The sequence below is a fragment of the Drosophila innubila genome, assembly GCF_004354385.1.
Source record: "Drosophila innubila isolate TH190305 chromosome 2L unlocalized genomic scaffold, UK_Dinn_1.0 4_B_2L, whole genome shotgun sequence".
In the NCBI taxonomy this organism is placed as follows: domain Eukaryota; kingdom Metazoa; phylum Arthropoda; class Insecta; order Diptera; family Drosophilidae; genus Drosophila; species Drosophila innubila.
This window is the reverse complement of record NW_022995372.1, coordinates 2382208-2409646: the sequence shown is the minus strand read 5'-3', so window position 1 is coordinate 2409646 and position 27439 is coordinate 2382208. Positions and strand designations below refer to the sequence as shown.

Below are 27439 nucleotides of genomic sequence, written 5' to 3'. Positions count from 1 at the left end.
ATCAACTGAAATTTTGGTAAACAAGTTTTTACCTACGCCAAAAGCTACATATGTAAGCATTTTACATACACTGCGAAAATACTGTAAATTGAAAATTATTACTTTCATCGTTCGTAAATATTGCTTTAAATTATAAATATAATAGTTATTGTCAGACACTCAAAACGTATTACACATTTAATTCTGTGTTTTTTATTGCTGTCATTGCTCAAGCAATACACATTTTTCTTTATCAATTTTTTCCTGCATGTGCTTTGATCAACATTTGCCGAATAACTATTAGAAATGGCTAGAGACGAGGGAAGTCTACTGTGACATACCCTGCACTTATTTTGCAAAAACTGCAAATTGCAAAAAATAAATTTTAAATATAATGCTCGTACTGAATGTGCGGAATACACTGTGGAAATTTGTTTTAGTTATTTTAAATTCAACTAAAAGCAGTCGACAAAAAATCTTGGACTAAAATATTTTTAAAAAAATGTTACCCTTCATTAAATTTTAACATTTTTAAGATTTCCAAAAAAAATTTAATTTTTTCTAAAATTTTTACATTTTTTTTAAAGTACCCAATTTCCAAATTTATTTATTCCGAAAATTCAATTACAATGCTAATCAACATCAAATTTCATTAAAAATATTTAATGACAAAAAAAATTATTTTTTTTTTTTTCATTACTAATTAAAAACTTTTCACTAGCACTACTTTTTTCAATGCCAATGAAATGGAAATTCATTAAAAAAATAGTTAATTGGGCCCGTTTCTGCATACAATACTTTTTTTTTTTTTAAGTGTACACCAATATGAATATGTATATAAGTAGCTGTATGTTTATTCGAAATTTATGTTCTACTATATATGCGTCATATTTGGTTGGGCATGTATTTCATTTGGCCTCCACGGTTGATGCTGGACTAGGCGCTTTTTTTTGGAGCCTAAGGCTACGTTCTACTATCTCTGTATGTGTAAGTATAAATAACATAAAAAAATGAAGCGTATTCAACCTCAAAGTTCAGCGGAAATAAGCACTCAATAGATCTCAAACACATCGAGAGAAATGAGAGAAAAGGAGATGGGATTTTTTGCATTTCATGTGAATACGAAATTGCCGCTGGCTGCCGTCAATAGACGATGAATTTAAATATGCCCCAAATTGAGTATTGGGCACGTAATAAAAAGAATAAAAAAAAGGCGAGACAGTAGAAGAGTTTTGGGCCATGGCCAGGACCAGTTGAAATGGCCTGGCCGTGTTATGTATGGCATCGTAAATAAACCCTTTTTTTACTTAATCCAAATTCGTCCCCGGGGAACAATTTGTTACACAATTTAAAGCAAGAGAGGGAAAAAAAACAAGAGATGCCCCAGAGTTTATACTTGAAGTGGCCGGAACTGGACAGGCGCTTAGATTTAGCTCCAAATGGAGACCCAGCTGTGGATCCTCCCTGCCCCCTTCTCTTCCTCTTTCCCTATTCCTTCACCGGGCATGGGGTCAGCTCCAGCTAAATGTATCTGCATACATTGTCCCTTTTCAGTTGCAATATTTTCGCCATAAAATATTTATGTATATATTTTTTTTTTGCTCTGTGTGTTCGCTCCGAGTAATAAGGTTTTAAATTTCTATTTCGAAACACATTTTTGATATGCTTACATAAAGAATATGCAGCAATAAAATGAGCAGATGAAACGAAAAGAATTGCCTTCAGGATATTTCTTTCTATGCTTTTTTTTCTGATTCGTTCCCCTACTAAAATAAATGCGATGCTAAAAAAAATAAAATTATTTTTGAATTTATACATAACTTGTATACCCTGTGAAACAATTTCGTCGGGCTATAAAAAAGATAAAATAATTATGACGTAGCTTACGGTGTGTTTGTAACTAGGGACCTCGGTGCAGGGTACCTTTTAGTCGAGCACTTTCGATTAACTTTATAAGAAGTCAATATTATCTACACCGGAATTAAATAGCTTATGTAGTATACACTCAGTACACATATATAATTGCTTTTATACAATTGTTGGATTTTTTGAATGAGCGGATATGAGCTCAACCTTTTATCAGAAAAGTTTCGCTGCCCAATGCAAAGTTTACTTAAGTGTAGATATAAATATGTATATGTGAGTATATATTTATTATTTATATATATTTGATATATGTGTTCACTTTGCAATTCTTTTCTTCTGTTCAACTCAAAATTCGGAACAATCAGTCTTTTTTAACATTCAGTGAGCTTAAGTCGCAAAATGTTGCAGAAATTTATTTGTATAATCCTTGTGATAAATTCATTACTATCGTTCTCTAAAGGAACTTTTGTTTCCCAACGTAATGAGACAAACTTGCTTCTATTAATAAATGATCAACTAGCTGAATTAAGGTAAAATTCAAATTATCGAAATTTTCCAAAAAACTAATTGGTTTTTTAGAGCGGGACAGGCAAAGTTATTAGACGGACAGGATAAAGCATCTGAAATAATATTTCTAAGAGCGGATGCACAATATTTAAAAGCAGATATTCAATTCATTAAAGCAGAACTGGAAAGACAAAGGAAATATGGAGCTGATAGGGAGTCTGATATCCAACTTCTAAAATCAGAGCTGCAACAACAGAAAAAAAAGTGAAGAGGATAAAGCGCAGCTCGAACAGCAAAAGAAAAGTGAAGTGCATAAGGATTCGGAAAATCAGTCACTAAGGGTGGATATTCAATACCTGAAAACGGAACTAGAAAAACAGAAGCTGGATGGCGTCAATAAGGAATCTGATATCCAGCAGCTTAGAGCAGATCTTCAAGCTCTAAGAGCAGAGCTGGAAATACAAAAGAAAAACCAAGTGGACAATCAATCTCGAGCGGTCATCGAAGGACAAAGAAAGTTGTTGGACGGAGATGTAAAGCCACATAATTGCACCGTGGCCAAGTCCAATGGGATCCACAAAATACTCATTCCCAACTTAACTACTCAACCTGTTGAAGTTGTCTGCGATGCGTGTACTCGGGGAGGGGGATGGACGATCATCCTGAGGAGATTGGATGGAAGTGTCAACTTCTATCGCAACTGGACCGATTACAAAAATGGATTTGGAGATCTGGAGGGAGAATTCTTTTTAGGCTTGGATAAAATACACGCACTTACTGAAGAGAGAAGACATGAGCTACTTGTGGTTCTTGAAGATTTCGAAGGAGATGAAAGATATGAGTTGTATAACGACTTTGCAATCGGCAACGAAAATCGTCGATATGTCTTACACACTCTGGGAGACGCCAGTGGAACAGCTGGCGATTCATTCAGTGGTAATCGTGGCAGCAAATTTAACACTTTTGACGATGAAAGCTTATCAAGTTGCCCCAAAAGTTACTCTGGTGCCTGGTGGTACGCTGCTAATTGTGGTTACAGGTATAAAGAAATTTATATTGTGTTTAAAGCTTTGTTTACAAATTTGAACTCTTACAGCAACTTGGCCGGCACATATAAAGACAACGAATCTGGCAAGGGCGTCAATTGGCACAAGTTCCGTGGTTTCCAGTACTCCCTTAAACGAGCCCTTATGATGATACGGCCGCTAAAATAAATACTGATCCTCTAATATATTTTATCATAATCTGTTTTAGGAACTTACTTTGTTCGATCTATTAATCTTTTGTAAAATATGTATATTTGTCGAGAATTTAAATAAAAGCAATAGCCATATTATGTCATTATAATCGTATCAATTTTTGTTCCCAGATTTATTACCAAACCTCATCTTAGTTTCCCAAAAGTGTTGAAAGCTTTTCAGCGAATTATTTCATTTCATCATGACCTTAATAATACTAATAACTGGTTATGTTACTTTATACTAGTCTAACATTCATTCTATTATTATTAACAATAGTAATCTTTATTGATGTGATTGGTTTTTTCCCAATCCTTGCAATAAATGTTGGATCATTTACAATTTTTGCTTACCCCAGATCTATCTTTAATTTTCTTTTTCTCTTTACACTTCATAATTTATTTTTAACTTTAACTTTTTTAACTTGTATTTGTAATCTTTAACTTAATTTTTACACCTTGTAATTTTTACTTTTCCGACTGCTTTTAGTCGTGCTTAAATAAATACATTTTCAATTGATTTGCTATACAGCTGTCTCTCAGTTTTCTGAAATAAAATATTAAACTAACAATTAACAGCTTAAAATTAAATAAAAGTTATTGTAAAATTATTCCAAGTGCTTAAATATACTATTGTCGATTAAAAAAATATTTATTTAAAACTGATTTAATTCTAAAGTAATAGTATAGCAACATAAATCAAATAAGTCTGCATAAAGTCACATAATACATAAGCTTAGTAACAAGCTTTTGTGCGATTAATCCAAGTGGCATTTTCAGCTATTGTCATTAAGTAGTTTTCTTCCAGTCAATGGTAATCAACTGCCTACAGGGACAACAACAACAACAACAAGAATAACAGCAACAACTGATGTTGGCCAAAAACAATGGTGGCCGTAAATCGATGCGGACTTTCAAAAATTAGCGGAAACGGAAGCCAATCAGCAGTCAACGGAAACCGCATTGTGCGCCGCAGTACTTCAATTTCGTGGCTTCGATTATGATGAGGAGACTGACCCCCTACCCTTTGTCTCTCTCACTCTCTCTCTCTCAGTCTCACGCTGTCTCACTCAGCTTCAGCTGCAACGCGGCCTTTGGATTTGGGTTTGTGGTCAGTGCCGAAAATAATGGCCAAGAGCCAAATTACGTTTCCGCCAGTCGACAGCGCAGCTTTCTCTTGGCCGGAAATTGTGTAAAAATCAACTCGGTCAAAGGACAACACACACACACACACACATACGTATAGTAGTAAAGGCGAGGTCAAAAATTGAGTTTCATAAGTAAAATGATTTCTTAGCAAGCTGTTTTCAATACACTCACCGAATCAACTTAACTAGAACCTAGAAAATAATTCACTGCATATTATTGAAAATACGCAAAACTTTGCTGCTTTGCTAGCATGAAATTTCCACGCATTTCTGCGAATTTCATTATTAAATTCCAGAGCATTTAATTATGCCAGCGGCATTTGAGCCCCAAAAGTCGCCTTCACTACGTCAATGGAATTTGAAATTATATGAATACTTGTACTTTCACAGCACTTGTCCAAGTATTGATCCCAGTTGCAGTTGACTTATATATTGCATAATTAATTTAAGAATTTAAGAAATCGTCGTATTGTTTTACCTATAATATATTATTAAATATTAAATATTATTCAATGAACTAAACATTTGGCATACTATATTAATGTGCAGATAATATCAATTTAATCATTTAAATTAAATCAACAAACTTTTTAAGAATTTTTAAAATTTACTGAACATTTCAGATAGCTATGATGTAAATGTCATTCAATGGATAAAATAGGCAGTGAGGGACAAAAAATTTAATTTTTTCAATTTTTATGCAGAATTGAAGTATTGATAAAATTGACATTCCACACTGAAATCGGATGAGTTTTAACAAAGTTATGAAAATTAAAAAAAAAAATTCATGGGCAATATCGAAAAAATTGACAGAGATTTTTTTTCAATTATGATGCAGAACAAAATTAGATTTGAGGGAATACTCATACCGTTTACTCTTTACTCTTGCCATTTATTTCAAAATTTATTCTGAAAATTATATATGCATTCATTATAATCAAATAAATAAAAAATAATAAATAGTTACCTGCAGAGTATATTTTTGTTTCATTTTAAAGTTATTACTTTTGTTCTTTCTTAGTTTTGTCTTTTCAAGCTTAAGAGTTTATTTGCAGCATAATGTATACAAAATATAATTAGAATCAAAAATATATACTTTTTTGAAAAGTAATTTGAAAATGCATAAGATTCTAGTCAGATTAAAAAGAAATCTCTTAGTTTAAGTGGACATATATATAACGGACCCAAGAAGGAACTTTTAATCACTTTTAAAAGTTTTTTCTTTCACATGTAAGCTACTTTCAGTATTTTTAAATATACTTTAAAACTGCATTAATTCACCTGTAAACTGAGTTGAAAAACTCGAAAGAGATGAGAGATATTCGACTAGCGATAACATCCATTTGCATCTGGAAAGCCCATAGCTTATCGAGCATTACGTGATCGCACGTATGCGCATTCGTTAGTCTTAACTAGGACTGCGTGCAAATCCCCAAAAGAACATAAATTATACAAACGAGAAATTTGTATAAAAAAAGTAGTAAAGTGTCCAACTGGATGTTCAACCCATATTCCGTCGGGGTTACGTGGCACGTGAGAAGTTTGAGCAAATGTCGCTGTGAAACTGAGACCCAAAAACTAAACTGGAAATTTCAGAAAAACTGTTGCTCAAACATATTCGATAATTAAATAAAGCAACAAAATGTTGGCAGTTTGGATTTGAATAAACACGCGAATGCTATTTAACTTGGTAGAAGGATTAAACGGTGGAGCGGGCTGGGGAGGGGGAGGGGGTAGGATGAGTAAAGGTTGCAAGTTGCCAGTGAAATTAAATAAGTTAGGGGAAACCGCTAACGAGAAAGGTGTCTGGCACTAGGAATTAATGTGGCGGTTATGTGAAGCCTCTGGCGCTGCACAACCGCAGAGAGGGAAGAGGAGAGGGAAAGAGGAGACGAAGTGGGTGCGGATGCGGAAGACTTGGCGGCAACGGCGCGTAAAATTGCAGGCGCACACATGTGTTCAGGAGTTTAATCTGTTTAGGCAACACGAGCGACTGCCGACAACTTCTGCAAAACTTCTGCCTCTGCTTCTTCTTCTACTGTGGCGGCAAACAAGGTAACACTAACTTTACCTGGCAGCTACCACAACAGCTGCAGCTGCAACAACACCTCGAGAAATGAAGACGAGGGACACCATCTCATAATATAATGTATTAAACTGAATATGAAATACAGGCCACTTGCAGACGTCTGTCTTACTTCCATCTTCTCCATCCTTAAGAACCAACACCTAATAGTTTTAGCCTGGTCCACATAAAGTAACTATTAATGTTTAAAATTGCCTGTCTTTAGTTTATCGCAAATACTATACACTGAACATGGGCCATATAGTATAACGATCTAATGAAAATTTGCAAACTATTAATCTATAATTTCATTTAATTTAGTTACAATCAATAAAAGTAATTAAGATATTCAAATTTCAATTCCTATGTACATGTTTAATTTTCTAGTGCTTAAAATTATAATTATTATATTTATTTGTATATAAAAAAAATTTAAGTATAAAAATCCCTCTGAATGTATAAATATATATAAGACTGTTTGACCTGACTGACTGACTCATATCCGTGCAGCCCAAACGGTAAGGTCGAGGAGGATGAAATTTTGGCACAACATAGCTGAGACAATTTCATCCTGAAATAAGACGGCTTTTTGCGAAATTCACACTGGAAGATGGTCAAATTCGTAGTCAAATTTTACACACACACACATTCATTCAAATCCTCCTACTGTTTTGAGATACTCTCATTATTGAAATAAATAATATTTATAATGTGTTCTTAGTTATTGTAACCACAGAAGCCGCAATGCACTTTCGTTTATCGAACTCAAATTGAAATTAATTTTCATGTATTTCAATTAAAGTTATTTCTTGAACAATAAAACACTTTGCAAATTCACATTTACTTAATTGTTATTTACTTGCAAAGTGAAAAATAAGTGTAATAGAGGTATTATCCTGTAAGTGATTTGCAACAACATTCTGAAAATCAAATTCAAAATCTTAAGAGCAATCGTTTCCGCTTAAGTACAATTTTATCAGATGTAATGTACTAAATATTATAAATTAGTATATAACATAATAAAGTGAGATGTTTTAGTTAACTTCGGATTTTGAATTATTTTTTTGGGGCTTTTTTAATTAATCAGTAAAATCGAGCAGCTTATCTCGTATGCATAAATATTAATAATAATATTAAAGAAATATTTGTTAGATTATTTATGTTATACCCTGTAATAAATAAATTGAGTAACAAATGTTTCAAAAATTTTTGAAATATATATTTCTTATAAAATTCAATTATTTACTACATCAATACAAAGTTCAAGTAAGAGTTTGAAGGCCAAGGCCTAAAGTGCAAGGTATTTGTAAGTCGAGAAGCCCTTTTTGTACTAAGCCCTGATAAGCCAGCTAGCTGCTATTGTATGCTTTGCTATTTAATGTAATTGTTATTTTAATCTCTTCTACACAATTCCTTATGTAATAACATTGTGAATAGAGTTCTCTTTATCGCTTTTATTTTTGAAACATTTTGATTTGTAAATAATCTTAAATATAAACTCAGTTGTAGTATTCAAAGGCAATCAGTCAATGAAAGTTGCAGTTGTGTTGCAAATTTTATTATTCAAAATGAAAATAAAATATTAATTTAAAACTCAATAAAAATCACTTCAAAAGTGTTATTTAAGGCAGAGCAGATATTAAGTTAAATTAAATTATTGTGTTGTAAATATTAAAAAAAATGGGTACAATTTTAAAAATGAAAAAAAATAATAACTTAAAATTGAGTAAAAATTATTTTCTAAAGTTTTATTTAAAGCAGAGAACATTTTTCAATTTTGTAACTGAAAATGTGTTTTGAAATTTAAGTTTGTTGGCTGCCCACGCCCACAAAATGGGCGTTAATGGCTTGGCGTTAATTAAAGTACATTTTCAGCAAAAATTGTGATTCCACCAAAAAACAAATACGAGGTAATACAAAAGGCCAACAGAGACAACAATTTTGCTTGCTGCTACTAGTATTGTATGTGTGTGTTTGCCAGGCAGCTGGCAAATGCAGAGGAAATGCTCGGAAAAACTGTGGAAAGCTGTGGAAAACTGGCAACGAGCAGAGCAAATGCCATCAGGCAGTCACTTGTGTTTGCGCAGCCGTGAGTAAAAAATTCAAAAACATAAACGGAAATTACCACAAAATAGAAACCACAGACCTTATATACCCCTCAAATACACACACACACACACCCTGTATTGTTGTTGTTGCTGTGCCGCAATCTAGCAGGACAATCTTTTGATTAACATTCTTGGCATTTTTGGGGGGAAATTAGTTTTTATGTTTATTACCTGAGCCATTACATCGCATGGAAAATGAACTTGTTGAGAGAGAGAATTTGCTTCAACATATATATACCCTGTAATCATCACAATGTTGAAAGTGGATAGTCTGACAAGCATAGTAGAATAATTGGCTTGCAGGCACTTTTTAAAATACCCTGTTATCAATAACTAAATACTATTGAGACAAAAACTCAAATTTTCTAATGACATTTTATTTCATTTCTGACAAGAAATATACATTTATTTATATGAATATGGATATTTTACTTTCATAATACATATATATATTTATAGAAATAAATGATAGCCCCTTAATACCCTGTAATTATGAAAATTACAAAGATTGATATTATTATGCGGCTGTATTTATAAACATATTAAATTATTATTATTTTTAGTAATATTAAGTTGAAAATTTGAGAATTTATGCCAAATGTATATCCTGTAATAATTATTTTAGCTAAACTGTGCAGTAAGGCTGACCAAAAATTGACTTTTCTGTCCATGTCTAAGACATAAAAATTGTATAGTTGATTTTAAGTAGGGTATATTTGACTGTAATACCCTGCAATTATAAAAATGAATGATAGAATGCAGTAATTTTAAATATATATTATTATTTCACAAACATCGTTCTTTGCATATTCTATTTAATTCTTATTTCGGCATAAGCAAATATAATACCCTGTAAACTTTATCCTTTTATTTAATGGCAACTCTTGTTAATTTAATTTCAACTTTATATTTTTTTCGAATTTATCAGCTTTTAATGTTAGTGCTTAGACATAGATCACAGCACGTGTTATGCATACCCTGTAAAAATTCTTAATTTTACTTGCAAGACTCTAACGGCTTGAATTAAAGTTTTAAGCTAATTTTGTCAGAGAGTTGTGTGCCTTGGCTAATTTTTCGCTGCAGGGTATATGCCAGTCGGGATGACTTTATTCAGCTCTGATATGATATAAGAAACTCAGCATTGTTGGCTGCTGCCCAGTGTTGAAAAGAAATGATCGCAATCAATAAGTATGCTGTTGGTGGAAGCTGCTGTTGAGTCCAGACACAGTTTAATTAATGCAAATGGTAAAAGCACGTTGATTTTGATTTTAATTTAGATTATAGACTCTTATTATGTAAATCGTAGCTCCAAATAAGACGACTGAACGCAGCTCAAAGACTTTTAGTTGAGATTCATGTTGTGCGTTCAATTAAGCAATTAAATTTGTGTGTCATGTTTTGATTGTAATGATAATTAGAATAAATATGGACACCTGCAAAAGTAGCCACATGTTGGGCGAGTGTTAAATTTAATAAATGTTGAGTTCATTTCGAAATGTCAACTAACATTTTAATTAACTAATCAAAAAGCTTTGGAAAACATTTTCCCAAATTTTATCTAATTTTCACTCATTTATTTGTTCTTGGCCAAACACACATAATTCAATTTGCATCTTTTCTGTAATCACATTTGGTTCTGAGTTCGTGTTGCTTTTAGGTCTGCCTGGTCGTAAATCAGATGGTATTATTTGTCACATACACACACACACAAAACTCGCATCTATGCAAGGATAACAAATATTCATTTTACACCTGTCCCCAAAATGTAACTAAAAACTGACTGCATCAAAGCTGCTGCCCAAGGCCATCTTTTAGTTATGAATAAGTGTAGCCCAAACTACATATATAGTATATCTATATATATATAGGTATATCTCTGGCATTGATTAATTTACTAATATGCTCTTGACTATTTCAAATTTCAAATTGCAGCTGCTAATTGAAAGCAAATATTTCAATTGCTTTAAAGCAGCTGCATTTTAATGTTCGTAATAAACTGTGACTGCTTATTTAATTCGATTTTAAATACTTCTGTATGTAGACTAAAGTTTATTTTAAAATACTTGTATTAAAATATTACAGCTTAAAAGTTTTAAGAATATCAATGACCCCAATAAGTATGCTATAAATATTTTTCATGAATTTAATTGCGAAATTGAAAGTCGTGTTTAAATATTTGCTCAAAATATAAACCAAATGTGAGTTGGAAATTAATCTGATTTTCAAATCGATTTAGATATTTTTCAAAGCTCGCCCAAAAAAGTATGCTTTCAATATTTTAAGTGAAAATGATAAGACTAAGATGACTGAAAATTTTATTTATTATTAAGAACTAGTCTACGTAATAATAATAATTCTAGGGCGTATACTCAATACTTCTAATGCGTTCGAATTCCTAGGAGAGAGAGAGAGAGAGAGAGAGAGAGAGAGAGAGAGGGAGACATAAAGATAAATAGCACATAGACAAAGAAAGTGAATGAATATGAAAAAGAGAATATGAAAAAGAGCAAGATATAGAGAGATAGGTAATTTTTTTTTATTTCAAGTCAATTCTCTATAAATTAGCATAACAAATGTATCTGATAAAACAGCTGTTGATATATGAGAGACATAATATTCAATCTTTCGGTCGAATCATCATAACAGCTCTTTTCAGGGAGTAAGTAAAACCCCGAAAAGAATTCCAAGTGATGCCTTTGCCAACAGTGTTGTCTTTGTATATTCCCGTCAAGTAGCTGTAAGAATTCAGTTTTGTCATCTAAGCATTAAAAAACAACTTACAATTTCTTCATACCTGTAGCCACAATCAGTAGAGTACCACCAGGCGCTAGAGTGACTAACAGCACAGGTATTTGAGCTATTGTCGTTATCATTATCAGACGTGGAAAATTTGCAGCCACGATTACCACTGAAGGAATCGCCGGCAGTTCCACTGGCTTCACCCAGAGTGTGTAAAACATATTGTTGATCCTCATTGCCAATTGCAAAAGCATCATACGACTCAAATACTTCAACTCCCCTGAAGTCCTCAAGAACAACGAGTAGCTCCTGTCTCCCTTCTGCAGTTAGTGCGTGTATTTTATCCAAACCTAAGAAGAACTCTCCATCCAGATTTCCAAATCCATTTTTGTAATCGGTCCAATTTCGATAAAAGTTGACACTGCCATCCATTCTCCTCAGAATGATCGTCCATCTTCCACCTTGAGTTTCCGCATCGCAGGAAACTTTAAGAGGTTGGAGGCTAAATTTGGGAAGGAGTATTTCGTTGATCCCATTCGACTTGGCTTCGGCACAATAGTGTGGCTTAACAAGTTCATATATTTGCTGTTTTTGTCGTTCTACCTCCGCTTTGAGTTGTTGAATATACAAATCCTTATCAACTCCATCCTTCTTCTGTTTTTCCAGCTCATCTCTAAGGTATTGATTGTCCACTTTTTGAGATTGAATGCTCGACTCCTTATCTATTCCATTCTTTATCACTAGCGCCAGCTCCGCTTTAACAGATAGAATATCTGCTCTTAGAAGTTGGATATTGGATTCCTTATCTTCTTCATATTTTCTTTGCCGTTCCAGATCTGCTTTAATAAATTGTACATCCGCTTTTAAAAATTGAAAGTCAGCTCTCAGAAATCGAGTATCCGCTTCCATATCATCTATTTCTTTCTTCAGATCCGCTTTTAATACCTGCATATCTTGTGCCTTGTTGACTTTATCTTTCAATATTTCCTGTTCCGCTCTAAAAAAATCAATTAGTAATGAAAAATCTTGATATTTCGGAACTTACCTCAATTCGGACAGTGTATTATTTATTGTTAGACAAAAGTTCGTCTCATTTCGTTTGGAAATATTAACTGCTTTTGAAAACGATGATAAAAAATTGATCACAAGGATTGTACAAAAAAATTTCTGAAACATTTTGCGACTAAAGTTTACTGAATGCCAAAGAAGACTGACTGAGTCAGAATTTTGTTGAACAGAAGAAAAGAATTGTACAGTGATTATCGTTACCACATATATAAAACATATTTAAATAATATATATATTTAACTATGTACATATTCATATTTCTCTGATTAAATTTTGAGCTTATATACGGTCATAAAATTATACCAAAATAAACTAAATAAGTACAGATTATACAAGTCAGACGAATCAAGGGCAAAAGAAAAGATAAGTCATATATATATTTTCTTTTTGTTTACATTTTTTAAAAACAAATAATGCTGAACTGTACATATTTCAATTGCTTGTATAAAATATATACTCTTACAAATTGTGATCGTTATTATTATTATATTTCATCTCTGTGGATTGTTTCAATTTGCATTTAAAATGCAAGTGTTAAAAGCATTTGCTGTGATGATAAGCAGCCCATTTTGCACCTGCAATAAAAACAATATTTCGAAAAGTAAAAAACTTGCATTAAAAGTATTACACATTTGTTTTTGTCTCCCTTTGCTCCTCCCTTACCCCCGTCCATCTATCTGTGTGTACATATTACATAATAAAAGAAACAAAGCGGAAATGCTTTCAAGTGTAATGATAAATGAACGCAAACTCTGAACATAAATCAACAGGCGGTAGTTGTAGGTATAAGTGGGGGAAAGGGGTAAAGGGGAGAGGGGTAAGAGTGGGAATTGCACCTCAGTCATGGCTGATGATGGTTTAAGCCCAACTTCAGCGCCAAACTAACTACAAGCAGGCTTGCTCCTGTCCATCCTCATCCTCATCCTGCATCCTCCAGCCTTCATCCCTTTCCTGCATCCCCCTCTCCCCGCCACCTCCCTTGGATGATTTAAGCGCTGCTGCTCGACTCCAAATGTGTTGTGGGAAATATGCATAAAAGCAACACCGACAAAAATAACAAAAAATTTATATATATAAAATCAAGAGGAGGGATATTGTATATATGCTATATATACACGCATATACAACAATATTTTTAATTTTTCACATTTTTTGCAGCAAAGAGAGACGCAAAAAAAATAAGTTTGATTAAGCGGCAGAGTAGTCGATCAAAAAATATCCTATATCTATTTAAAAGTCCTACTAATATGTAATCAATTAGGTTTTTTTAAGTAGCAATTTTACCCTGTAACACAAAACAAAAATGTTTTAGATATATCTACATAGTTTCAAACAAACTAACTTAATTTAATTACGAGTACAATTTTTTTTTGATAGTCAAATTTTACTTCTTTGGATTTTAAACACACGTATTTATTTACTATCAATTATACTAAAAAATTTTACGAAAATACATATACTAAATATAGAAAAAATATTGAGTAAATGAAAGTATTTTTATATTAATTCTAAGTAATAAGAATTAGAAATAATTTTTGAAAAAATGCATAACTTTTTCATATTTTTTGCGATTGTCTTGAAATTTTGAGTTAAGAATAATCACGTTAAAAAAAACAACTCTAAAATCGACTACAGATAAATGATGCTTTATATTCTACACTACTCTTTATCACTTATTTTATTACAGGGTATACAAAATGTTAAGCGCGCTGGCAGGCAACGACAAGCAAAGGTGCAGCTGCCAAGCCCACAGAGAGGAAGAGAGAGAGAGAGAGGGCCTTTCCCTCCTCTCTCTCTCCTCTTTTGCGCTACGTTCGTTCATTCAAATCTGTGAAAATGCTTGTTGAGTTAAGAAGAGGCACCGATCACGTATTGAAAAACTTTCACTATCAACTCTAAAATCGACTCACGTAGTCCTATATGATGCAAATTTTATATACCATGTAAAAAAAAATACACAATACAAAAAAATTAGTTAACTTAATTAATCACTTATTCATTATTATACATTAAGTAAAAAAAATGATAAATACAAATATTAAAATTGAGCATCCATTATGCATTTTTAGTTGATAATTTAAATGCGATTTATTTGCAATTTGTTTTAAAATATTTATAAGATTCAAAATATTTATTTAATTTTTTAATCGATGCGAATGATGGAAAATCCATTTGTGATTTAATTATTATTTTCCACAATATAATTCATTACACACACCACTTACTGTTGCTCACAGAGAGGGAGGAGAGAGAGAGAGAGGGATCCCGCTGAGAGTTGGCCTACGCCACAGCTGACCCACTCTCCCTCTGCTCCCTCTCTCTCTCTCTCTCACTCCCTCTCCCTATGGAGCTGCAGGCAATAGAGACGGCAGGCACCCATGTGAGTCATTGCACACGTATTCACATTCACATTCACATTCACCATTCACATTCACATAGCTATGGAGTCGTTCGTTTTGGGTTGAAACATTTTTTTCGAAATTGCATTGTGAATAATGTAGTGTTAATTCTCGAGAGTGCCATGTTCCCAGTTTTTATGGGTTTAATGCTTTTGTTTATTGGTCCGCTGTTGCAAGAGGCAAGGTCCGCGCTGGACTCAGAAAGGGAAGGGGAGGGGAGCGGATGCACCGATCTCCCCACAACAAAAGCAACTTCAACTGCTGCTTCTGACATTTGATAAGAAAATGCATACGGCTTTCACTATTGCCTCTCTCTCTCTTTTCTTCATCCCTCTCTCGCTTTTTCCCCACTGCGTTTTTCATTGTTTTTGACGTTGCTATCAAATCAAATTTTCATTTGCCTTGAATCTAGTATTTTATTAATTGCCAAATAATAAAAGCAAAACAATGTCGTAAATATCGATGGGAAATGACAGGAAAATGAAAAAGTTTTTTCCTAATGATCACTCAACACGAGTTTCTAATGCTAAAGACAATAGCAAAGTCTTTTTAACTCAAAACGATAGCTTTATACCCTATAAGTAAAAATAAAAAAAAATAAAATGTTGCACAAAAAAAAAATTCAAAAATCTATCAGATACATTTCAAATAGTTTTAGTATATTTAACTTTAGTTCAGTTTTAATTTTAAATTTTATTTTTTAGTTTAATATGTTTTTCATAATTTTATTTTAATTTTAATCAACTGTTCTTAGTTGACATTAATAAATAAATAAATTTCCATGTAAAAAAAATCTTATCAAATTCTATTAAATATATTTTTGTATTAATGTACAAATATTTACAATTTTATTGTATTTTCGAAATAAAATTAGTTGGTAAAAATAGATTAAAAATATAATCAGTATATGCATAGCAGGGTATTCATATGGCGTCACTCAAAAGCAATTCCCACTTGTGTTATTCATTAAAAGTATTTACTTGTATCTTGTCCTGCATAAAAGTGAATTTATGAGACTGTCCAGCACTTAAATCGATTTTTTATCGCCTTTCAACACGACAAACATTTTGTTGTTGCCCATAATAAATAACAAGTGAGCTACTAATGGACAATCAATAATTATGATTGACATTATTCACATTCGCATATCAATTAATTGTTAATCTGACACAAATTCAATTCAAAAATATTCAATTCTCAGAGTTGATTGATTATGCATCCATTATGCATTTTTAGTTGATAATTTAAATGCGATTTATTTGCAATTCTTTAAGTTTTAAAATATTTATAAGATTCAAAAATATTTATTTAATTTTTTAATCGATGCGAATGATGGAAAATTTCCATTTGTGATTTAATTATTATTTTCCACAATATAATTCATTACACACACTCACTTACACTCAGATACACTCGTACACAGGAAATCAAACCGAAACAAATATAGGTTACGGTTTCGGTTCCGGTACGTTCCGAAATAACTATTTCGGTGAAAGGTTCTATTTCAGTTTTTTTCTTTCGGTTCCGGAATCAGTATCGAAACGTAACGGTACAGCAAATCAATTTTGAAACATTTTAAAATTTTAATATGTAGTTTTATAGTAAATATGACATCCAAATAAACAGACCTAGGGCAATTTTTTTTTTTTTAATATTTGAATGCAGGAAGTATTTAGAGGCCAAATCATGATCAAAATTACATTCCGCTTGAAAATCTGCTCAGTTTTGATCAAGTTATAACAGTTTGAAGTTGTTCAGATTTTGGAGCTAATCACTTTACAAGTGAACATTTTTATCCAATTCTTCATGATTTTTTACAAAAAAATGAATGATCTCACAATCAAGTTTAGAGTGTTGTTTTATACTAATTATGATATAAGGAGTTGATTAAAAGTGAAAACTTGAGATTTAAAATTTTGAATTTTCAAAATTTCAAAGGTGGGACCCTTACCATCGAAATCGAATCTTGGTCGAAAATAATTAAATTTTCTAAATGAACAAAATTTGAATACAGAATGAATTAAGAGGCCAAATCAAGACCAAAATGACATTCCGTTTGAAAATCTATTCAGTTTTGATCAAGTTATGACAGTTGGAAGCTGGACAACTCTTTGACCTAGCAACTTTACCGCAACCGTACCGGTACAAGCGTTTCGGTATTTGGTGCTTGACAGAGAATTTTAATTCGGTTACGGTTTCAGTTCCGGTACTAAAACTGAAACGGTTAACACTTCCGGTACCGGTTCCGGTGTTATTCCCTGCTTGTACAAATTCCGAATCTCATTATAACACTCATTCTTGTTTTCAATGTCAACAATAAAATACTTCTCAATAAGAATTTTCAATTAAATATTTGCTTTTTTGTGGCTAAATGTTTGTTCAAGCTATAACATAAAATAATATTTTAGAGAGAACTGCATGACTTGGAAATACCCTATAATTATCGGGCTGAAAATTGACAACATATTTACCTTTTGAAATAAATTAAGCTCAAATATACCCCATACATAACATTTAATTAGCAAATATGAATCTGCCAAGGAGCAATACAGAAAGTAATTAACTAAAAATGTCATTACACTGCCAAAGCACTGTTTTATTACAGAGTATTTACAACTTGCAATTATATTGTTTTATTTTGCAAGTTATTTAAACTTTTTATCTTAAAGACCTCGATAATAAAGTCAGCGATTAATACCGAATTACTCTTTTAGAAACATTCTGAAATTTCTGGAATTTCACTTGAAACACTTAAACTTATTTATGTAGTACATATGTATGTACATATAGAGTATGTATTGGGTATATAGGCAGCATATGGCACACAATGGAGCCCAGGTTTATCGTCAGAGACGAATAAACCATTTTAATAATTTCGTTTTATGAAAATGGAGCTCGGGTTAAATGATTCGAGAAGAATGCGAGAAGGCAAAACACATTGCATTTTATGTTTCTCATATCCACTTCCCACTCCCCGCCCTCTCCCTTGACTTTCACCTTCCCCCAACTGGTTGTGTTGTTATTGTTGCCATGTGTGTAATTTAGTTGGGACGTTAAGAGCAGTAAAAAATTTTAAGCGTACATTTACACTGAAATTAAAGTTCTATTAAGTTTTATTAACATTATTTTATTTTTTATCATAATTCTCTATTTTACACAATAAATAAACAGACTTTCACAGTCGAGTTAGCTCTATAGTAGACTTTCCTATTGATTGTTCTTAACAAATTTGATTTAAATATAATAACAATACACAAAATATACTTATATATAATACTTATCATTTATAAATTTCTAGGTCTACCGTCGAGCTTCTGAAGTACAAAAAATTTTTTTTTAGCATTTTAAATGGTACTCAATTAGATTATATTTATATTTTCTAAAAGGCGCATTGAAATTGTCTTTTTTTAATTAATGATTTAATTATGACTGTAGCAATAACTAACAATTTTATTTTAAATTATCTACAGCTGTTGTCCACATCTTTTGGTTGACTCTAATAAAATTAATAGGTTATTATTGATTTTAGCTATTGTTTATTTATCTCAGTGCATGTTTCGATTCCTAATATGGAAGACCTTTCTGAAAGCTATACTCTTTTACTGGTTCCCACCCTTTGATAACAGACTCTCTCACAATCTAATCAGCAAAACTCAAACTCAGCAAAATCTCTTTTAAATGAGCCACTAATTGCAAACTCTAGGCTAATAATACAACTACACCCTTCAGCTTCCCTTTAGCCCGCACACTTTGGTTACATTCGGAAACTAATCAAAAGAATGTATAAGATCTTACATATATGGAAAGATATACGGGAGAAAAACAATTTCTTTGGCTAAGCAGCAATTATCACTGAAAACAAAAAAAAAAACGAGAAAGAGTTTTTGCGGGCAAGTTTTGGGAATAACTTTTGCACTGCCTCCCTCTCCGAACCTCTTAGACTCCCATTCTCCCACTCTCCCTCCTGCTCTGTCTTTATCAGTGTTTGTGAAGCACGTTTATCAGTGGCCAAGTTAAGTTTTTACTTTGGCTTTGGTCTTTGGTCTTTGCTGGCTCATTGTTAACTTTTCTGCCTTACTAATGGCTATCAGAGATAAGTCCGAGTACAAGCTAAAAGTTTTATTTTGTAAGCAACGTTGTTAATCTGTCGAGTGTGTGCGTGTGTGCTTATATGTGTGTATTTAGGGGTGGGTATGGTGTGTGAGAAAGAGAGAAAGAGGGGTAGAAAAGCTTATACCCAGAGGGAGTGCTTTTAAAAAGTTATCAACAAGCGTTCAGCCAGAGATTCAAGTATTCAAGTTACACACACACAGACATTTACATAGTGTGTGTTAATATTCCTTGTTAACTTTTAGCCCGCCACCTGAGTACTTTTCATCAACAGTTTTCTTTTTATTTTGGTTTCTGATTAATCAGAAAATATCTGAAAAGAACTAACTTTAACATTCTGCGTAACTGATTAAAGCAAAAGTTGAAGACTTTTTACTAGCTTTTGGTTAATCTTTAATATTAAAAATATTTAATTTTAAAACATTGTAAGTAATTGCATTAAGTATACAATCAAAAATAACAGTTAATATAGTGAATCAAAAACGTGAGAAAAAAGGGGCAATTTTTTACAAAACCAGAATTTAATTTACAAAATAAAATTAAAAATATAATATGTACTCTATAAAGCTGAAAATACTATTTAATGATAAGTATATGATAGTTATAATGAGTTTAATTATTAAAATCCAGTCTGTATTTATAAAGAATGGTGAATGTATTTTAATTCAAATTGTTTAAAGGTTTATTGTATTAAATTGGATATTGAAACTGACAATATAATACAATTTTAACAATAAGAGTTTCATCAGAATGTTTCATTAGACAATTAGCTGAAAATTTAAGATCAAATAAAAGAATACATGCCGAATATCTTAAATCTCGGGTGCTTCATAATCTCTTGGCCTTATCAACATGACGGCCCTTTTCAATGAGTACGTGTATCCCCGGAATGAGAGCCAATTGATACCATATCCATGTTCGTTGTTTTTATAGTGACCAGTCAATTGACTAAAATCATTGAACATTAGAAATAAACTTTACAAACATACTTAAAGTATGCACTCTTTCTTACCTTTCATGACATCCATGGTACCACTATCCGGCTGTATAGAACGCGGCACAAGGTATTTTTACCATCAGGTCATTATTACGATCCATAGTAGACCACTTCATTTGATGATGTTTCCTCAATGAATCACCAGCAGTTCCACTGGCTTCACCCAATGTAGACAAGGCATATTGTTTATCCTCATTTGCGATTCCAAATCTATCGTACCTTTCGTAGCGTATATCACCCTCAAAATCCTCAAGAGCAACAAGCAACTCCATGCTAGTGTCTGAAGTTAATGCGTGAATCTTGTCCAGGCCCAAGAAGAACTCACCATCCAAACTCCCGAATCCATTCTTGTATGTGTTCCAGTCTCGACTAAAATTCTCACTTCCATCTGTTCGACGCAAGATAATCGTCCAACCGCCTCTATCAGTTCTCGCATCACAAGCTACTTTAAAAGGGGTTTTACTGTAGCTGGGAATAACTATCTCATAGATTCCACTCGTGCTTGATTTGGCTATAACATCACCACAATTCCGCTCTTGAGATCTCAAATTAGACAGATCTGCATTCTTCAGAAATATTAACTTTTTTGAATCCCTGATCACCTCTTCCTGTCTGTCTAAACCAGTCCTGAAAATATATTTAGTTTGGATTTAAAGTTGATTAGAAACTTAGGCAACTCACCTCGAGTCGCTTAAATGGAAGTTAACCAATTGAATTGTACCATCGATATTGCCAATCCGACTAGAATCAGACAGCATTAAATATGTAATTATAATGGATATTATTGAAATTGTTTTCAACACCTTTTTTGCGCCTTTCAAACTTAGAAAACTCACCTTAATGCGGTTAACTGGGAGCTTATCGAAAGAAATGCTTTTGTCTCATTCAACATTCGGAAATGTGTATAGAATCAGATAAAATAAAATATGTATTTATTATAAAAAATTATTTTCATCATCATTATTGCGTCTGTAATTTACTTCAAACTTTGAAGACTGAGCTGACCAGTTTATATACAGAATTTTTAATGTATTTCATTTAAACATTTAAACATTTCTTATCATTTGTCGCCTTAAGATAAACAAACTGTAATAGCTTTATCTAATCAATGCATATTATTCAAGCTTAAGATGTATGCACAAGGCTCCTCTGATTTTTTTTTTGCCAATCCTCTCTATTCTTGACCTTGAAATATCAGAAATAAAGAATAGTGTACCTTTTGTATTGGTCACACAAAATTTATTATAAATTCATGTATTTTTGATATGACTGCAATTCCCAATTTTGTAGGGGCAGTAAAAATACACTGCGAATTAAGTAAATAATGCAATTGAAGTGTTATATAAACAACTAAGAACTCATTTCGACATTTGGACACGACTGTTGATAAAGATCTAGATTTATATAGATACATATATATTTAAAGTTAGTCAGGTAATTCTTTTGACAAAATAAAAATTGATTTAATTAAATCGCCTTACTTTTTTTGAATATAAATAAATGCTACGTTTATTTCAATTACTAAAGTAGTTACTGTGAATATAATGTCATATTATGAAAATGATCGAAGTAATAAATATTAATAAATAATTCCATGTTTTAAATCAATACATATCAATGAACAGCTAATCGCGAAAACGAAATTTAACTAAATGAAATCGATATCCGATTTCGGAATGCCTCACACATTTTTTTCAGCGTACTGAAACAATGGAAATGGAACCCTGTTAGGATATAAATAATTAATAAACAATAAATATATTTAACAAAATATCACTGTCATGTTTGAATGACATAAAAACATAAATTCCCCAATAGTTGTACAATACCAAATATTCCAAAGATTATCTAAATATATCGATGTTCAGTTTAACGAGAAATTCGACAAATATCGAAAGTGATCGAATGTTTTTGCATCACTCGAATCAATGCAACTTTATCAAATACATACTTGCGTGGCGACATCAATAAAATTAAATAAAAATTATAATGGAAGAATATGAAGTTGAGCGTATAGAACAAAAGCGCGTAATTTATGGATCTACTGAGTACTATCTCAAATGGAAGGGATATGGACCCGAATACAACACTTGGGAACCGATTGATAATCTCAACTGCAAATCTCTAATAGACGAATTCGAGAAATGTGAGAAAGCAGCCGAAATATATGGATTTTGTCGCGGATTGGAACCATCTAAAATAATTAGTGTCACCGACGTTTCCGGCGAACGGTGGTTTTTATTGTCATGGAAAAACTCAGATGAATTGAGTTTAGTGCCCGCCAAGTTGGCCAACGTCAAGTGCCCACAAATAGTGCTAGAATTTTACATGGAACATCTCAAGTGGGATAAGCCTGATATTAAAAACGGAAAGGGTAATAATATCGCATCGAACTGATTGTGAATATATATATGTACATGTACACACTTACATAACATTCAAATTGTAAATTTATGTTATATGTATAGTAAATTTTATCAATCAAAATCTTTCCATTTTTATTGTTTGTATTATCAGAGATAAGAAGTTAAGATGAGATTCATAGTGATCAATCACAATGATTTAATTTAAATATATTTTTATTTATTTCAGGTAGAATATTTTTTTTAGGCAAAACTAAATTTTTGTTATAGTTAATTTCAACAATTTTTATTATTTGGTTGAAAACAGAAAAATTTAAAAAATATGCTAACGGCAATTACTAATACGTTTGTTGAAGTAATATAAATTAATTAGAGAAGTAATTTTTATTAATTGTGTCAAGGAATTGTAAAAATTTAACTTTTTCGGCTATTGATTTCGAGCATAAATTGAGATTTATTTCAAATGAAACCTAATTGTTAAATGTGTTAAATACAATAAGCTGTAACATATTCAAAGACATATGTACATACAAGTTTTTATCAGCTTAAAATATATTTTATAGAATTGCAAGCAAACCAAATCATCAGCTGAACATTAAAGTAAATGTAAAATTCATTTATTTTTGCCGTTCACTTTGAAGTCTCACTCAGACAGTGGCCGGAAATACAGATACTCAAATGGATGCGAACATGTATATTAAATGGATATACATATGTATATATATGCATGAATATATGTACATATATGAGGGAGCGAGAGAGGGAGAGTGGTGAATTGTGTATGACGAGATTATTTGAATTACCTTTGCAATCAAATTGACACCACATAGACCTTACGTTCCGGACTGAGCACTGTTAGACAGAGAGGGAAGGAAAGTGTGTGAGTGTGAGGAAGAAGATAGCTGTAGATTTCTGACTAGCACTGTTGTCGTCTTAAATTATTTTAAAAAATATAAAAAATAGAGGCTCGACAGTAGGATACCCTGAGCCCAGGTACTCTTTTATAAAAGTTGATTTTCGACCAATTGTTCCTATGGCAGCTATATGATATATGGAACCGATTTGAACCAAATCTAATCAGAATGTACAGAACCAACATAAATGCATATTCTATTAATTTGGTTAAGATATCTCAAAAACAAAAAACTTTTTTATACTAAGACTTGATTTTTGAGCGATTGGTCCTATAGCAGCTATATGATATAGTGGACCGAATCAAAAGAACTTCGGTCAGGATAGACAGAACCAAGTTAAATGCATATTCTATCAGTTTGGTTAAAAAATCTCAAAAAACAAAAAACTTTTTCATGCTAAGACCTTAATTTCGATTGAGCGTCTCTATTGCAGCTATATGATATAGTCGACCGATTTGAATTAAATTTGGTCAGGATGCATAATACCAGCCCCGATACATATTCTATTAGTTAAGTTCTGATATCTTAACAAATAAAAAACTTTTTGATACTAAAACTTTATTTTCGATGTATTGTTCCTATGGAACCTAAATACCAAGTATGAAGTCTCTAGCTCTTATGGTCTATGAAGTCGATCCAGATGAAGAATATGTATACTTTGGGAGAGCCACGCCCCCTTCTGCCTGTTACATACATTCTGCCCAACACATTATACCCTTTTTTGCACATTTTCAAATAAAATATATTTGTTGGGTTCATTAAGATTAAATAAATTTGAATGTATTTATTAGCTCTACACTTGGAGAATCAAGCTACAAAACATTTTCTTTGGCTTGATAGGATTTTAGATGAAATTGATTTATTGTGACTGCATATTAATGTTTGTTATTCAAAAATTGGTCTTTTGTTATTTTCATCAATATTACACAATTAAATATAAAAATAAATTCTTCACTTTTTTTCTATCGATTTGAAAAACATACAATTATTTTTTATAAGGTTTATTTGAAATTTAAGCAACGTTTATATAAAAAATTTAGCTTTTGTATACTTGTAATTCAAAATAAAATTTTTAGCAATCCAAGTTAGTTGTTAATTAGAAGTCAAGTGGAAATTGGAAGCAGATATTGTAAGATTTTAATAGAGAAATTAGCAGATAAATATAAATAAAATGTCGGAGTTGAAATTTGAGTCGAATTGCAACAACTTTAAGCTGGATGCAACTGAAAATCTGTTCAGCAAGCTGAGCTGTGAAGAGGAGCAGGATTCAAAGGATGAGTTATTTATGAACGGCATTCTCTGTGAAAATGAGAAGTCCTTCAAGCTGGATCTGGAGCAAGTGCAGCGTCGTCAGAGCATTGTGTTTGAGAATGCGCAGGAGAAGGTAACGGCTCTCGAGAATTTGCTGAAGACTGTGGATCCCGGCTGGAGCAAGCAGCCGCCCAAGGCAGTGACCACACCTCGGGAGTGTCCTGCCCCTCAAGCCTATCGCTTCAAGGACATCTATCAGTTGAGGAAGCAGCAACTGTTGCGCCAGCATCTGGAACAGGAGCGTAATCAGCGTCAATTTCACAGTCGTCCTATGCCCAACTTTCGTCAGGTGCATCAGCAACAGGCCAATAGGCAAATTGTGCATCGCATCACGCATCCTGTGACTCCAAATGTCCTGAAGACCTCACGCAACATGTTGCTTAAACGTACTCAGAAAATCGAGCAGTTGATTCAGCAGCGTGAACAGGAGCAAAAACTGGAACTGCAGCTGCGTCCGAGAACAAAACCTGCTCCCAAATTCAATGCGATTCCGCTGAGGCCAGTCAATGGTCAATCCACCTCGCATTTGCAGCTCATCCCGAAACCCTTTCGTCTCTCCACCGAACTTCGGGCTGAGCAACGCAAAATCTTCAATGCCCATTCCCAGCAGATGCAGGAGAATCGTCGTCGGGAGCTGGAGGAGCAGCGAAGGCGACAGGAGCATCTGGAGTACCAAAAGCGGCGGGAATTGGCCACATTCCGTGCTCGACCCAATCCCTTTCGACCTCAACTTTAAAATGTCCTTATCTATCTAAACACTTTTGTTTTTTTTATTATTTTTCATGGCATTAATTTGTTGTTTAGTTAATTGTTAAATTGTTGTTCTTGCTTAATTATTGTTCAGACATTTTCGATGCATTAAAAAAAATTATTTGAAGACATTTAATTTTATGTATTTGATTTGGTTTTAGCATCAGAAGAATTATGTGTATTTCAGTTAAAAGTTAAATTATTTATTGCAACTGTCGAATTGTTTTTGGGTCTCGACACAGATCAGAGTTGTTTATTCCTCTCGAGGACTTTCAAGCTGATATAAGGCATTTAGGTATACGGATTTATTTATTATATCTTAAGTATGACAAAAAATGAAATATTCCAATTTTAATGTAGAATCAATATAAAGGACAAGGAATGATCAAAATTACATTCCGCATGAAATTCGGGAAAGTTTTGACAAAGTAATGTAAGTTTAAAGTTTTCGAGAAAGCGTCATTAAATTCTAAAACGATTTACAATACATATGTATAGTATATTTTATATATACTTATCAGTTTCGCTGTTATTGTGGATTTCCCACAATATATGTTTTTTTTTTTTTGGTTGCTAGCGGTTAAGAATGAAATGTACCCAATATTGTTTTTGGTTGATTTTTTTCCACATCAAGTTCAGCTATGGTCAAGGCTATGAAAGCGTCTTATCAGTAGCTCAAATTTAACAATAAACACACACAACACGCGCCACACACACATACACACACAAACGCACACAGAGTGATAACAGATGATGAGAGAAATACAGCTTCTGTTAGAACAAGTAAGGGAAAAAATCATATTTTCAATTAAGATGCATAATCAAAATAGAGGTCAAATAATGACAAAAATTACATTTCGCAGGGAAATCTGTTAAGATTTGACAAAGTTATGATAGTTTTAAGTTTTCGAAAAGTAATGAAAAAAAATTTAATTTTTCTAATCTTAACGCAGACTCAAATTATTGTTGAGATGTCCATTTTTTATGAAAATTTATTTAATTAGTTCGTTTGACCCTCAAAAATTATACCGAGCTAATTATATTTGTTGAAAATCGGTTCCGTGAAATTGAGTTGTCGATTTTTCGATGTATTTTTACGTCACTAGTTTTTGTTATTGTCTACTATATAAAATCAGCACAGCACAACTATGGAGTCGGCACTTTCGTGGCCTTAAATATTCTCTGAAGCGAGCTGTGATGTTGATAAGGTCCAAAAAAAAAATGGACGAAGCTTCAACACTTCTCAATAATATTATTGCTTTGACTATCAGTTGTCTTTTTAAATAAAAACAAAAAGTGTTGCTGCAATTATATGAGCTGATTTTATAAACATATATTCATAAATTTTTGGAATATTTTTCTTTTAATTTATATTAATTTTGGGTTGCCGTAGATTGCAAAACTATTTAAAAAAAAAAAAAATAATATACTTTAATGATACTTGCAAGTTGTTATCAAGTTCTACGAAATATAAAAAGGTTGAATGGTGTCATTTATTATTTCCTGTGTTTGAGAATTCACAGAAGTAAGTAAATAATACAGCATTTATTTATAGAATGTACTCAGATTAATTTTTTTTTCTTTCTACAAATGATTATTAAAGAATATTCTGATTCCTGAAAGAATCTCTGCTTGGACTGATTGAATTCAAAAAGTTAAATTATAATTCTGCAAAAAAAAAAAAAAAAACAACCACTACGAAAACGAGATAAATTATTTTTTTTTTAATTTTCTACTTGCTAAATTTATATCACTTTAAAAATTATTTTGAAATTACATTCAATAATCGACACAGTTATGAATATTTATAATATTTACTAAGATTTGTTAGATTTTGACTGAAAATGATGTTCAATTTCAATACACATCATCACGCAA

The 27439-nt window shown here is 32.2% G+C and overlaps 4 protein-coding genes across 4 annotated transcripts; 2 read left to right on the top strand and 2 right to left on the bottom strand.

Annotated features, from left to right (window-relative positions):
* The first annotated feature begins 1357 nt into the window (after nucleotides 1-1357).
* On the top strand, nucleotides 1358-3699 carry LOC117779625 (microfibril-associated glycoprotein 4-like). The gene is made up of 3 exons (XM_034615886.1): nucleotides 1358-1489; nucleotides 2595-3391; nucleotides 3449-3699. The coding sequence occupies exons 1-3, from the start codon at nucleotides 1358-1360 to the stop codon at nucleotides 3564-3566; spliced, it is 1047 nt and encodes a 348-aa protein (XP_034471777.1). The 3' UTR covers nucleotides 3567-3699.
* A 7725-nt stretch (nucleotides 3700-11424) lies between these two features.
* Nucleotides 11425-12781, bottom strand: LOC117780931 (ficolin-1-like). The gene is made up of 3 exons (XM_034617626.1): nucleotides 12695-12781; nucleotides 11705-12646; nucleotides 11425-11645 (listed from the first exon to the last, which is right to left on the bottom strand). The coding sequence occupies exons 2-3, from the start codon at nucleotides 12598-12600 to the stop codon at nucleotides 11528-11530; spliced, it is 1014 nt and encodes a 337-aa protein (XP_034473517.1). The 5' UTR covers nucleotides 12601-12646; nucleotides 12695-12781; the 3' UTR covers nucleotides 11425-11527.
* Nucleotides 12782-20261: 7480 nt separating this feature from the next.
* Nucleotides 20262-20981, bottom strand: LOC117779616 (fibrinogen C domain-containing protein 1-like). Its single transcript, XM_034615868.1, has 2 exons — nucleotides 20905-20981; nucleotides 20262-20850 (listed from the first exon to the last, which is right to left on the bottom strand). The coding sequence occupies exons 1-2, from the start codon at nucleotides 20979-20981 to the stop codon at nucleotides 20262-20264; spliced, it is 666 nt and encodes a 221-aa protein (XP_034471759.1).
* A 3609-nt stretch (nucleotides 20982-24590) lies between these two features.
* On the top strand, nucleotides 24591-25692 carry LOC117781036 (trichohyalin). Its single transcript, XM_034617751.1, has one exon. The coding sequence runs from the start codon at nucleotides 24672-24674 to the stop codon at nucleotides 25545-25547; it is 876 nt and encodes a 291-aa protein (XP_034473642.1). The 5' UTR covers nucleotides 24591-24671; the 3' UTR covers nucleotides 25548-25692.
* The last annotated feature ends 1747 nt before the right edge of the window (nucleotides 25693-27439 follow it).